Source organism: Ochlerotatus camptorhynchus, unplaced genomic scaffold (assembly GCF_037179485.1).
Source record: "Ochlerotatus camptorhynchus isolate MF236.1 unplaced genomic scaffold, CSIRO-AGI_Acam_v1.1 ptg000670l, whole genome shotgun sequence".
Lineage (NCBI taxonomy): Eukaryota > Metazoa > Arthropoda > Insecta > Diptera > Culicidae > Ochlerotatus > Ochlerotatus camptorhynchus.
The window spans coordinates 277,195-289,230 of record NW_027041148.1 but is presented as its reverse complement, the minus strand read 5'-3'; the positions used below and the strand labels follow the sequence as shown (position 1 = coordinate 289,230).

Sequence of the window (12,036 nt, the reverse complement as noted above, 5' to 3'; positions counted from 1 at the left end):
CATTCCATTAGGTCCTAAGTAACATTGATCGATTCTCTTCGTCGGCTTCCTCTTTCGTTAATAACTTGAGCACATAGCTGTTTCTTATTGTGTTTGTCATATTAGATGCAAGATAAAAGCTCCTTTTATCGATCTGAGTGTCGAAAATACTTGAGAAAATTTATTTACATGGCCGTGGGAATACAAAGAGAAAGTCGACGAAGAGAATCTGTCAATGTTACTTAGGACCTAATGCAACGTTCAGCTTGAATTTGGGATGTGTTAAAAAGAAATGTATGCTTCTCGCGCAATACGAGAAAAGGGCCTATCATTGTTGAACCCGAATAAACCGAATAACCCGACTGCAAATGAATGTTCCATTGAGTGTGTTGTTTCAGGCGCAAGCTAACACCATCTTCTATCGAACTGTCCTGCGAGCTTAGCGAGAAATTTTTTTATGTAGTCGTGGTAAACCAAAGAGAAAGTTAACAAAGATAATCGATCAACGAGGATATGCCCTTTTTAAATGTTACGCGAGACTTCTTTGATATTTTCTGCAATTTTGATAAATTGATATGTAAGGATCTAATGAAAGTTGTATCTGGGATTATTAGATATGGAAAAAGGGTCTTCAAATACCAGTTTATGGCAAATGAAATGACGTGAAGTTTGCGAATTTCAGAGCTGGGAGGAAATGCTGTACTTATATCAACATGAAGCTTTCTCACACTTCTGAAGATGATAGATTGATAGTTCCACTAGAGTACTGGAAGGTCACTACGATGTTCCGTAATTTAATGGTATTGCATTTTTTGGTATCAATTAATGGTATCGCATTTTTTTATTAATGGAATTCCCTTACGTTCTATGAATTCTGTTAAAGCTTTGCTGAAAATTCCAGAACTTCCCTAAATTTATCGAAACTTCCGCAAGCTTTCTGAAATTTCATTAGGTTCTCTGATCTGTTCCTGAAGCTCACAATTTTTCAATATCTTGGTTCTGCTCTGAAACAGTTAACTCTCAGTGTAAACAACACACTCTAAACTACTTCTACCCAAATTTTCAAGAGAAAATACCCAATGGGTAATCTTCTACAGCGTTTTTTTCCGTGATGAAATTTGATGTGGGACACCCTTTAACATTTCCAATCTTGTTAGAGCTTTTATGAATTTTCCTGAAGTATCCAAAATTCTGTTAAGTTTCCGTGATTTTCTTGATATACCTGAATCTTCTCTGACGTTTCCATTATTCCCATCACTTCTGTGAAGTTTCCCAATCTTGTCTCATTGTCAATCTTGTCTTGTCTTAACTTCTTTTGAGTTCTTTGAACTTCGCTGAAATTATCAAGACTTCTCTAAGGTTAATGTTCCTGAAATTATTATTCCAAATAATTTACGCAGTTCCAAGATTTTCACTGAAGTTTTTAAAATGATATTTAAATTCATGGAGCTGCCCTGAATTAACAGCAACAAATTCTTCAGGATCTTTAAACTACCCTGAATGCACAGACTTTCCAACAAATTCGGACTTCCCTGATATGATTGTAACTGCCCTAAGGATGTGGACATTCCTTTCTTCTCTCTTCAGAATCTCTAAACTCTCTTGAACTTATCTGGACTGCCTTGAAGTTTCTGGAACTTGCCTAATGTCCTGGCAATCATCCTGGAATTTACGGAACTTTCCAGAAGATCATTAAATTTTCCGGTTTTTGGAATATCCCAGAAAAAAAAGTCCCTGATCTACCCCCAATCTATCCAAACTTCTCTAATGATAATACTTCCACAAAACTACCTAACAACTTATAAACTTCTCAGGACTTGTTTGATATACCCTGAAGGCCATGGAACTTCTTAAAAGGTTTTGCAGTTGTCTGAAACTAATGGAACTGCCTTGAAGTTTTCTGATCTTTGCTGAAGTTTTGCATTTTTTCTTAAGTTTTCGAAATTGATCTGAAGTTTACGGAGCTTTTCTTAAACTGTTCTCACATTCTCTTGATGTTCCGCTAATTTCCAGATGCTTTCGAAACTTTTCAGAAGTTTTCAATTATGTTTTGACGTAGGACTACGTCTTTAATGTCTATACTGTGGGTCATATTAAAAAAAAATCAAAATTCAAACATGTAACGAATTATCCCAAACACGGACGTAACGATAGAGCGCAAATCGAACACATGACGCATAGTGCATGCTCATATGAGCGAGCTCACCGCTCGGTTGACGGCTCACCATTTCACCAATGAATGGAGGGGAGGAGAAAAACGCTTGCCAAATTGTTTTCTTCGTCACTTACTTTCGTGAAACGGACGGATAAGCGTTGGACACGACGTATGAGTGGAACAGCATGCATCGCACCGATACGAAAACGACGACGAATGCATTCACATCGACCAGAGGAAAGGCTTCCCGCAATAGTCATCCGGTCGGCATCGACTGGTGTGAAAAAGTCAAGTAGCGCTAGTTGTTCTTTCACAACAATCTAATTCAATGCAGGTTGGAGCACGTCTTGATCTGGTGTAAATGCTGCCATATACTTGCAACTAGGAATGCTCTGACGAAAAATACTCCAAACAGGAGGGGCCTACCGTATGCGTGATAATGTTTTCACCATCGTACAAATAATGTTCCCGTTTCACCTGTGCATACAATGACTTGGTTTTCTTTGCATGCACGTAACCTATAGCTCATAGCGTAGTAGGCTGTGTATAAAAGAAAATGATTTACTTAGTTTGACAGTTGCACCATGAGCAAATGTCGCAAAAAGACATTGCAATCGCCGTGGGAGTGTCCCGGTGCACCGTCAAAAGGGTTTTAGACCGAAAACCGCGAAGGTGGATAGTTGGTCGTCCGAGGTCAGCTCGGGTTCCGGGTTATCGCTGTTATCAAAAGAAAAATGTGGGTGAATCCAGTGCGTTCAATAAGGAGAATGGCAACGGAACACGGGATCAGCAAGTGGAAACTCGATCGATGATTAACATAGTTTAAGACTCTGAGAAACATCCCCCGTTTGAATAAATAAAAACAAAAACTCGAAAACGAAATTTTTGAGATTTTTTTTTTAATTTTGACATTGATCAATGGTGCAAACATTATCACGCATATGGTAATTATTTATTCTACAAGTATACAACAGACTGTAATTCAGTGAACATGATCAGCTGCAATTCAATTAGCTGTGGGGACAGCCGTCACAACTAATTTGAAAGACCCAGAAAGTGGACGCGGACATCGGAATGAGAAGCATTACCAACGGCAACGACATCCTTCGAACGTTACACAGCTGAGTTTGACTACAATGATCACCTGCGTAACGCTGCTGCCAGGAAAACCAACTGAGCACGCTGTATCTGAAGATACTCTCAAGTACACCAGTTTGTTCGCTTCGATCCAAAATGGCAGTTTCATTTGCGACGGAGATGGTCACCACAAATTTATAGGACCCTGATGGACGAGGACATCGGAGGCTCCCACTTTACCATCTTTCGGACGTTCCACTGCAGTTGTTTCGTTAGGCTGGTTACAACATTGATCACCTGCAAAATTTCAACCGCTGTGCAATGGTTCAAGCACGCCATCCCGAAAGTACCAGCATGTAAATCTCTTGGATTCCAAATGGCCTTTTTCAGGGCCACTATAGAATTTCTTTTAAGATCTTTAGATGATGGGTAAAACAAGTTCACAAAATTGAAATATGTTTGAATCATGCAGAGAAATAACAGCAAAGAATCATCAATCAGTGCCAATAGCAGTGTTAAGAAAATCATTATCAGCTTTGGGTCATTGAGTCTCCTACTAAGCACAACCCGCCCTTTACTTCTATTTTTCGAGCAGATTTTTTCACAGAATGAAATGTCTTTACTGCAGATGCCTTCTAAATGTATTTACATCAGTTCGTACCGATACACAGCTAAAAAAAAAAGAAGTGTAAATTTCCGTTACTATGATGCACATAATTGGAGCGTCATATATCATACAAGTTTAGATTATAGATCGTGTAAATTTATGAGACATGTCATTCAATATTCCACATATTGTATGCAACTGTCCACTTTTGTTTGCAACATTTCTTGCAAGCTGCTAGTTTACGTGAAAAGGAAGTTTACATGTATGAATGTTTGCATGCATGGATGTTTACATCGCCAGTAAAATTCAGAATTTTTTGGTGTGTAGATTTGAAAAAGAATAACAAATTGTTGAGATATTGTTAAAAATCTAAGACTCTTTCTTCACCCGAACTCGACAAACGGATGCTAAACTCGGCCTGACGCATTGAAACGCCATGAAAATCACTTCGGCCTATCGGATGAAGAAAAAACATTGAATCGGTCGGAGCGCTTCTTCTGTTTGTCTGTTCGGCGCTTAATTGATTCGTGAACGCCGAAAGCATGGATTTATTTCATATTTTCTGCTCGATAGGCCCAAAATGGGCGATTAAACCGAAGTAGTTCTCTACCATACCCAAAATCAAGAATCCCTACTCAAATCGATTACTTATTTTAGCGTTCCGCCAAGTCCAAGATCCCATTATTGTAGAAGTAATGTGTATCATTCAGATGCTTGAATACCGGTGACATCACAGCTCTGCGGATTCTATTACGTCCATTTCCACTACATCTTCCTCAAGCCACCTCTGTTCCTTATCGTTGTTATTTAACGTTACACCTTCTACGACCATACCAGCGTACCTACCCCTGTGCTCTTCGTCCTGTTTTTGCTTTCGCTTTTCCGGACCTCCCACTTTGGGCAATAAACAGTTGCACAATAAACACTTATTTTGTATCCGGTCATAGCAAATGATCCCTTTCCAATTGAGGAAATGATGCATGGATGGAATTTCCACCATCAAGTTCATATAAACATTTCGCATGCCCGTGTGCATGCTGAGGCCCAGCTCAGCTGGGAATTTCTCTCGGATGACACGCATAGCCTTCCGTCCCCTTATTTTCCTAGCATCAACACAAGATCGCAATCGAACATGTGCATCTATTGAACGTGGCGTCGCAGGTGACATACGCACAGCATAACGCATCAAATAATTGACCGGGGTTATGCAGCAACGTAGATTGCATTTTTTTCCTATTTAAACATAATGAAAACCGCTTTCTCCACAAAGATCCGGTAAGTTGCTTCCATCTCAACGAGTTTTACATCCAGTGCATTTACAAAAAGGGCAATTTCGTGCATGTGGTTCTTCGCAAACGGCAAAAGGCACCGCCCAAGCAACATTGCAAGTTTTATCGTGGTTTTACAGCATTCTACAAGTCTAAATCATGATCTACAGAACCCTCATAAAACCTTAATTGTTACTTGGGCGAACAAGCTGCAGGCAGACAATGAACAAAGACCACCAATACAAAAGCTGTTATCGACAACACGGACAGTGATACCACCGGTTGGAAACTAACGATTTAAAATTGGCTCACTACTTGACTAGCCTGTTGGTCCCAAGCAAACGATTAACGTACCCCATTCTAATCGAAATTCTAGTACTACACTATGTTTGTTTTAATTCGCTATGAAAGTTTGACAGACAAAATGAGGGGTTCGTGGATTTCCCTATGTTTCGAGGGGTGCATCGATTAGCTTGGAGCCGAAGAGCGTACCAGAGCTGAACCAAAAAGTTGAGCACGTTTCTTCGGGACATTCTGGTCTTAGAGTTAACTTTAAGACGATACTGCCTTTAAACTTATTTTAGAACATGATTGATGACAGTCAAGTACCTAGGTCCACGTTAACCAATCTCGGTCTTATTTCGGGGCTCCGAGGAAGTCACTAGAATCTGAAATGAACCAAAACCCACTATGCGGCATATCAAGTCACAAAAGAATCAAGTCTAAGATCATTGACAGCCATATTGAGTAACCAGGTCCACGTTAGTCATACCCTGATAGGTTCCGGCTGCCTCCAGTCAGTGGCCAAATTCTGACTTAAGCCAAAACTGATCACGCGATACTCCAAATCATATGAGAACTTGACTAAAAGGGAAATGACAGTTATAAATATAGAGATTTCTGGACCACATTACCAACATCCAGATATGTCCTGAGAGCCAAAGGGTCAGTGGCTAGTTTGTAGTTTGGGTCAAAATCTATAATGCGATGCATTCAATCACATAATAAAAATAGGGGCCTCCCATAGCTCAGTCGGTAAAGGCGCAGCTACAAATCAAGACCATGCAGGAGGTGGCCGGGTTCGATTCCCGCTATGGTCTAGGAATTTTTCGGATTGAACAATTTGTACTTACCACACAATTATACTAATGCAGAAATTGTACAGGCATCGAAAGCTGTCATTTAATAATTGTAGAAGAGCATCTAGAACACTAAGTTGAGAACACACAATAGGCTAATATGCGATAAACAATAAGTTTTAAATGTGAAGAAAAAGAAGAAGAAGAAGAAGTCAATAACATAATTCACATTATTCAAATCCAAAGTCATTGTTGGTAATATTGAGGAAGTGGCCAAAATTTGACTTGAACTAAAACCCATCAAATTCCGTAACAAATCGCATGAAAATTCATAACTTAGATCATTGAGCGCCCAGGACCGCTTTGGCCTCACAAACAGGATTAATTTGTGTATCATTCTAGACATTTGCATAAGGACCTAGTTAAAAGTTTGCACCTTGAATACCACGATCATAAACTTCCTAAAACGTTGGCAAATCAATAAATTACCCATTACCCTTCACTCTCTCCTCTTTCCAGATTTACGCAAAATGGTCTACTACACGGGACTGCCGCTGCTAATGCAGCAAGCAGAGAACAACACAATCACCCAGCTTTGCTTCAACAGCACATCGAACGACCATTCCCGGCAGCAGGAGCAGCAACAGCAGCTGGATCAACATCAGCAATCACAGCAACAGCAGCACCCATCGCAGCAAAGGTTCCAACAGCAAGTGGTCAACCTGAGCAACAGCAATGGCCAATCGGTACCGTACGGAAACTTTCATCAAGCCACTGGCAACGGCGCGGTGTCGTCTGGTTTGGTCACGCAGCAGCAGACGTCCCCGGTGGCCAGTGCAAAGTTCCGCTGCGAGCAGTGCAACATCAATTTCGGTAGCAAAAGTGCTCATACCAGTCACATGAAATCTCACGCCAAACAGCAACAGCAAGCCATCGGTGAAAGTAAAGGCGGTACGAGTTCCAAAGGGTTAATGAATGGGCAGGCCACTCCGGCCGATCCGTATCAGTGCGATGTTTGTAAGAAAACATTTGCCGTCCCGGCCCGACTGGTGCGGCACTACCGGACGCACACCGGTGAACGTCCATTCGAGTGCGAATTTTGCCATAAGATGTTTAGCGTTAAGGAGAACCTGCAGGTTCACCGGCGGATCCACACCAAGGAACGACCGTACAAGTGCGACATCTGCGAGCGAGCTTTCGAACACAGTGGAAAGCTCCATCGGCACATGCGGATACATACCGGCGAGCGACCGCACAAGTGTAGCGTGTGCGGCAAGACATTCATCCAGTCGGGTCAACTAGTCATCCATATGCGGACTCATACCGGTAAGTGGGATCGGCTGAATTGTGGTTTGGTAGATTTTAACGTTTATGTTTTCTGTTTGTTTGTTGATCAGGTGAGAAACCCTACAAATGTCCAGTCGAGGGCTGTGGCAAGGGTTTCACGTGCTCGAAGCAGTTGAAAGTGCATTCGCGCACTCACACCGGGGAGAAACCGTACCATTGTGATATTTGCTTCCGGGATTTCGGATACAATCACGTGCTGAAGTTGCACAGAGTTCAGCACTACGGATCCAAGTGCTACAAGTGCACCATTTGCGATGAAACGTTCAAGAGTAAGAAGGAAATGGAGGCCCATATCAAGGGGCATGCCAATGAAATCCCAGATGAGGAAGAGACTGAAACCAAGCCTACAGTGGCTGCCCCGCCCGCGAGTAACTCCAGCAGTCGGAGCAGTTTGGAGTATTCGTCAAGCTCGAGTAGCATAGCTGCGCCGGATAGTTTGTCAGCGGCAGAGGATGCGATGGAATTAGAGGAAGATCTCCACAGTCCAAAGGTAGAGTTCCGTGAGCAGCTGGTGAGCGGCCAAGTCAGCCCTGGCGGAAGCATGCCGACTGAAAATATTCACTACTACTCTCGGTTTGAGGAATCGGTGTTGCGAAGCTACGGTGTCCAGTCTGGCGTGAATCCGGCATTGCTGGCAGCGGCTTCGATTGCAGCTGCCGCTTCCGCTTCCAGTATGGATCAAAATGACATCCAAAGCAATAGGACTCCATCGCCACCGCCACTGGCAGCATTCTCGCAACAGCATCATTTGATGGCGTCGAACGTTGATCGGTTGACGCCACCATCTTCACAGCACCAGCAGCCCATCGATATGATGGTTCACCACCACCACCACCACCACCAGCAGCAAGGGCATTCACAATTTCAGCGGCAGCAGCAGTCACCGATCAATACAGGCGCCTTCATGTATGAACCGTTGGCGATCATGAAGCATCACGGCTACTTCGCTCCGGCTTCGCAGGTCACCGAATTCAGGTTGGTATTGTTGGAAGATCTTCGCGTTGCTCGTTGCTTACGTCGTATCTTTCTTACAGATCATCTAGTGACATCGTGCGGCAAGTGGAAGCGGCCATTGCCGGAACGGAAAACCTGCTGACGCCCCCACGTTCATCACCGGAATCGCCGGATCGTTCCTCGTCGCCCGAGTCCGATTCAGTATTAATGGCCGATCGGGACAACAACACGTTGCCACCGCGGAAGCGGAAGCTGTACTTTAAGAACGAACCGCAAGACCTACAACACGCATCACCCGAACCGGCGGCATCAAAGGATGCTTCCGGAAGTCGAACGCCTCCTTCACCGCCGGTCATACGGATGAGTTCGGTCATTCAGTACGCCAAGGCATCCTAAGTGAGCGTGTTTTCTACGTTCGATGATGATGATATTTTTCTTCTGGGCGGCCATATTCGATGTAGAGTGCGCTAAGTTACAAGGCTAGCAAGTGGTTTAGAAATAGAGGAAAGCAGACTTATTAGGGGATAGCTAAATTAATGGTAACGTTTTTAGAAGGTAATATTTATCTACAACAGTAGAATGTAGCAAGTCGACAAGATTTAAGAGAAATCATACATACAAACAAATACACATACACACATGCATACATTAACTGCAAGAAGACTGTCTCAGGTTAATCAGTCATTACATTTGATAAGTTTATCGCTTCTTTTGGAATGTGGATTGTTGACAGTTGGAGAGGGCTGACATTGAAATGGAGGCATCCGGCAACACTGCCATTGGCGTCTTGTCCGAGTTCAGCGTGAGCACGTTTCCAATTGAAACGAAAGAAGGATGTTTTTGGACAAAGAAAATTATTAAGACTGTTGAATTGTCAAAAGATTCTAGTAATCGAGAAATATTTTAAGACGGTAGGTAACGTGCGACAAGAAACACTAGAAAAGATGGATCAAAATCAGTATAGGAGATATATTTTGCGGCGAAATCACATTTTTTGGATAGGCAATTGCAGCGATAATGGGAAAAGGTAACTGAGAGAAATCGACATTTGATGGCCATTTGAAAAGACTAGCTTTTTACAGAAGAAAAACCGTTAAGGACAGACGGAGAGCGTAAGAAGCGCGGAAAAAGATAGACTGGAATCCCCCAAAAGTAATCTTTAGCGATAGGTAACCAAACAAACACTTTATCGAGTTCTAGAAATCACTAGCGTCTAAGAGTCTTCTTTCCGAACCCAAACTTTCAGCAATCCTTTAATGGTAACTGTATAAGCATATAATCAACAAACTCAGAAGCATATTAGCGAATAAAATTGGATAGCAACAATTGAAAGCAAAAGTACACCACTACACACACTGCCAACTTGAAAAAAAAATCGAAGCTGAAACTGAAATCTACACTCAAAGCAGCAATAGTAAAGCAAAACAGAAAAAAAAAAACAATCAGGGAACTGGCAGCACTGTACAGCCACGCAGCCAAATTTTTGATAACAATGCATACAAGCGCAGTTTATAAACTGTCAAAAAAATGCAACAATAAGCGAAAGAATATACCTCAACTGCAGAATACTATTGAATGTTTGCCGATAAAACAAATAAAAAAAAAAAACACCACTGTAAATAGGCATCCCTAACGAAGCGTACGAAGATAAATCACGAAAACATAGTCGGAAGAGCAAGTGTTTGGTTCTGATCTCTGCTAGTAGTCTGTAAGTGTCTTCGGTTAGTTCAACCGTTGACAACAGCTGGCACCAGTGGCGCTGGTGTTCCAACAGACACATCCCCCTTTAATATTAATTTTCTCTTACATACTACATTATAATGCTTTAAGATATTGTCTAAACTGTATTCATATAGAAAGCAACCACATACAGAACAATGCATTTAATACTATTTTTAAAATAGTTGGTTTAGATTTAGGCTCCGACTCGGTTGCATCCCGATCCCGTGGATGGAGCCGATCCGGAACAAACAGAAAAACTGAAATCGTGATTATTTCTCTAAGTTCTCATGTTAGGCGAAAGAGTATCGAAAAGCTTTGTTTTGTTTGGTGTCAACCAGCTTCCGGATTCATCGTTGTCGTCGTCGTTTATTTGAATATACACCAAAAATTGTTTCACTCGTTTCGTTTTCCAATTTTGTTCCTTAAAGAAATGTTCCGTTCTCTTAAATAGCAACTAGTTCTACTCATTACTGTTCACGAGAACACTGCGCATCATCCAGTGAAAAAATAAATAAAGCAAAACCTTCCTTAGCATGAATGAAATAAAAAGTGTTGCTGTTCAACATTTGTAGGAATCAAATAGCCGAAATTAGTGGTTTTTGTTGATCTGTTTTCCGTTTCTCAAGTGCGTTTTTCTATTCATTAGTAGGTAAATGGGAAAGAAAATTCTGTTACACTCTAATATAGTTGACAAAGCATATTCATACAAACACAAGCAAAACATTATAATCGCATTGAAAGTAAGACGGCAATACTAGGAGGACTTTTACTGTGTAAAAACGTTGGAAGGCATGTAAAAGAAAGGAAAGGAGTAATTACATATAACATCAAAAAAACATGAGAAAATAATCATTTTTAATCGCTGTATCTGTGCTCTATAATTGGATAGTAACAAAATCGCAATAAAATGAAACTAAACAAAAAATCAACAATCCGCTTAGTAGGTCCTTGTTTTTGTCTTTACGCCTCAGTGTAGTTGAAATCATCATATGATCTTAATGAAATACAATTAAAAACAAAATGCCCTCACTACAAAAAAAAAATGTAGACATTTCTGATCGGCAACCCGAGAACTGAGATAGAATGGGAGGAATGATGCAAAAGCTGGTAAGATGGAAACAACTTTTGTGACACTTAGAATATAGATTAGTGCACGCAGTCTACATTGCGTTGCAATTAACTAAACAATAGTGACGCGAGTGACCATAAGCCTCGGTTGTAAGTAAGAGCGAAAATAAACTGAATTATTCTATTGAAACGTGATCATTTGTTGGCTGTCCGCTTTGGTTGATAAACTATCCGAATGTCCTTTCGCATGTTTTTATCGGTTTCCCGGAGGAGCACTTTTGAGACTTCCTGACTTCAATGGCCTCAGGGTTGGCACGCTTACCTATTGCAATTACGCGGGGCAGGGAATGATCGCACGTGACACACTTCACAAGCACTTCACTTCTCAAGTTCAAAGATTTATTTCACTTTCCTGACACAACTTTTATTCTCCCTCTTTTGTTTTCTTACTTACTTCCTTCCTCTCCCACTTTCTTATAACAGCCATTCCATAGCAAAAAGATATGGTGGTTCTAAGAATTTCGTAACAACCAATTGTTTTTTTTTTGTTCCTTATCGAAAAATATTAGACCCGTATTTTTTATTTTCTAATTAGAGTGACCGTTTCCATGTTAGGGTGGTAAAAAAAATCGATTTTTTACTATTTTTTTTCCATGGCAAAATGGCATTTTTTTTAAAAATCATAACTTTTGAACCATTTGACATTTGACATTTGAACCGATTTGAATGATTTAAATATAACATGAAAGGTTATTAAAAATAATTTTAAGAAAAAAATAT

General features: G+C 41.0%; 1 protein-coding gene across 2 annotated transcripts in view; it reads left to right on the top strand.

Annotated features, from left to right (window-relative positions):
* Kr-h1 (Kruppel homolog 1) overlaps nt 1-11,451 on the top strand; it is a 73,917-nt gene extending 62,466 nt beyond the window's left edge. For both annotated transcript variants that reach the window (XM_065237987.1, XM_065237986.1), the window contains 3 exons: nt 6,685-7,491; nt 7,563-8,487; nt 8,547-11,451. In XM_065237987.1, coding sequence (XP_065094059.1) covers nt 6,696-7,491; nt 7,563-8,487; nt 8,547-8,862 — 2,037 coding nt within the window. In that variant the 5' untranslated portion in view covers nt 6,685-6,695 and the 3' untranslated portion in view covers nt 8,863-11,451. The remainder of the gene's footprint in view (nt 1-6,684; nt 7,492-7,562; nt 8,488-8,546) is intronic.
* Nucleotides 11,452-12,036: the final 585 nt, after the last annotated feature.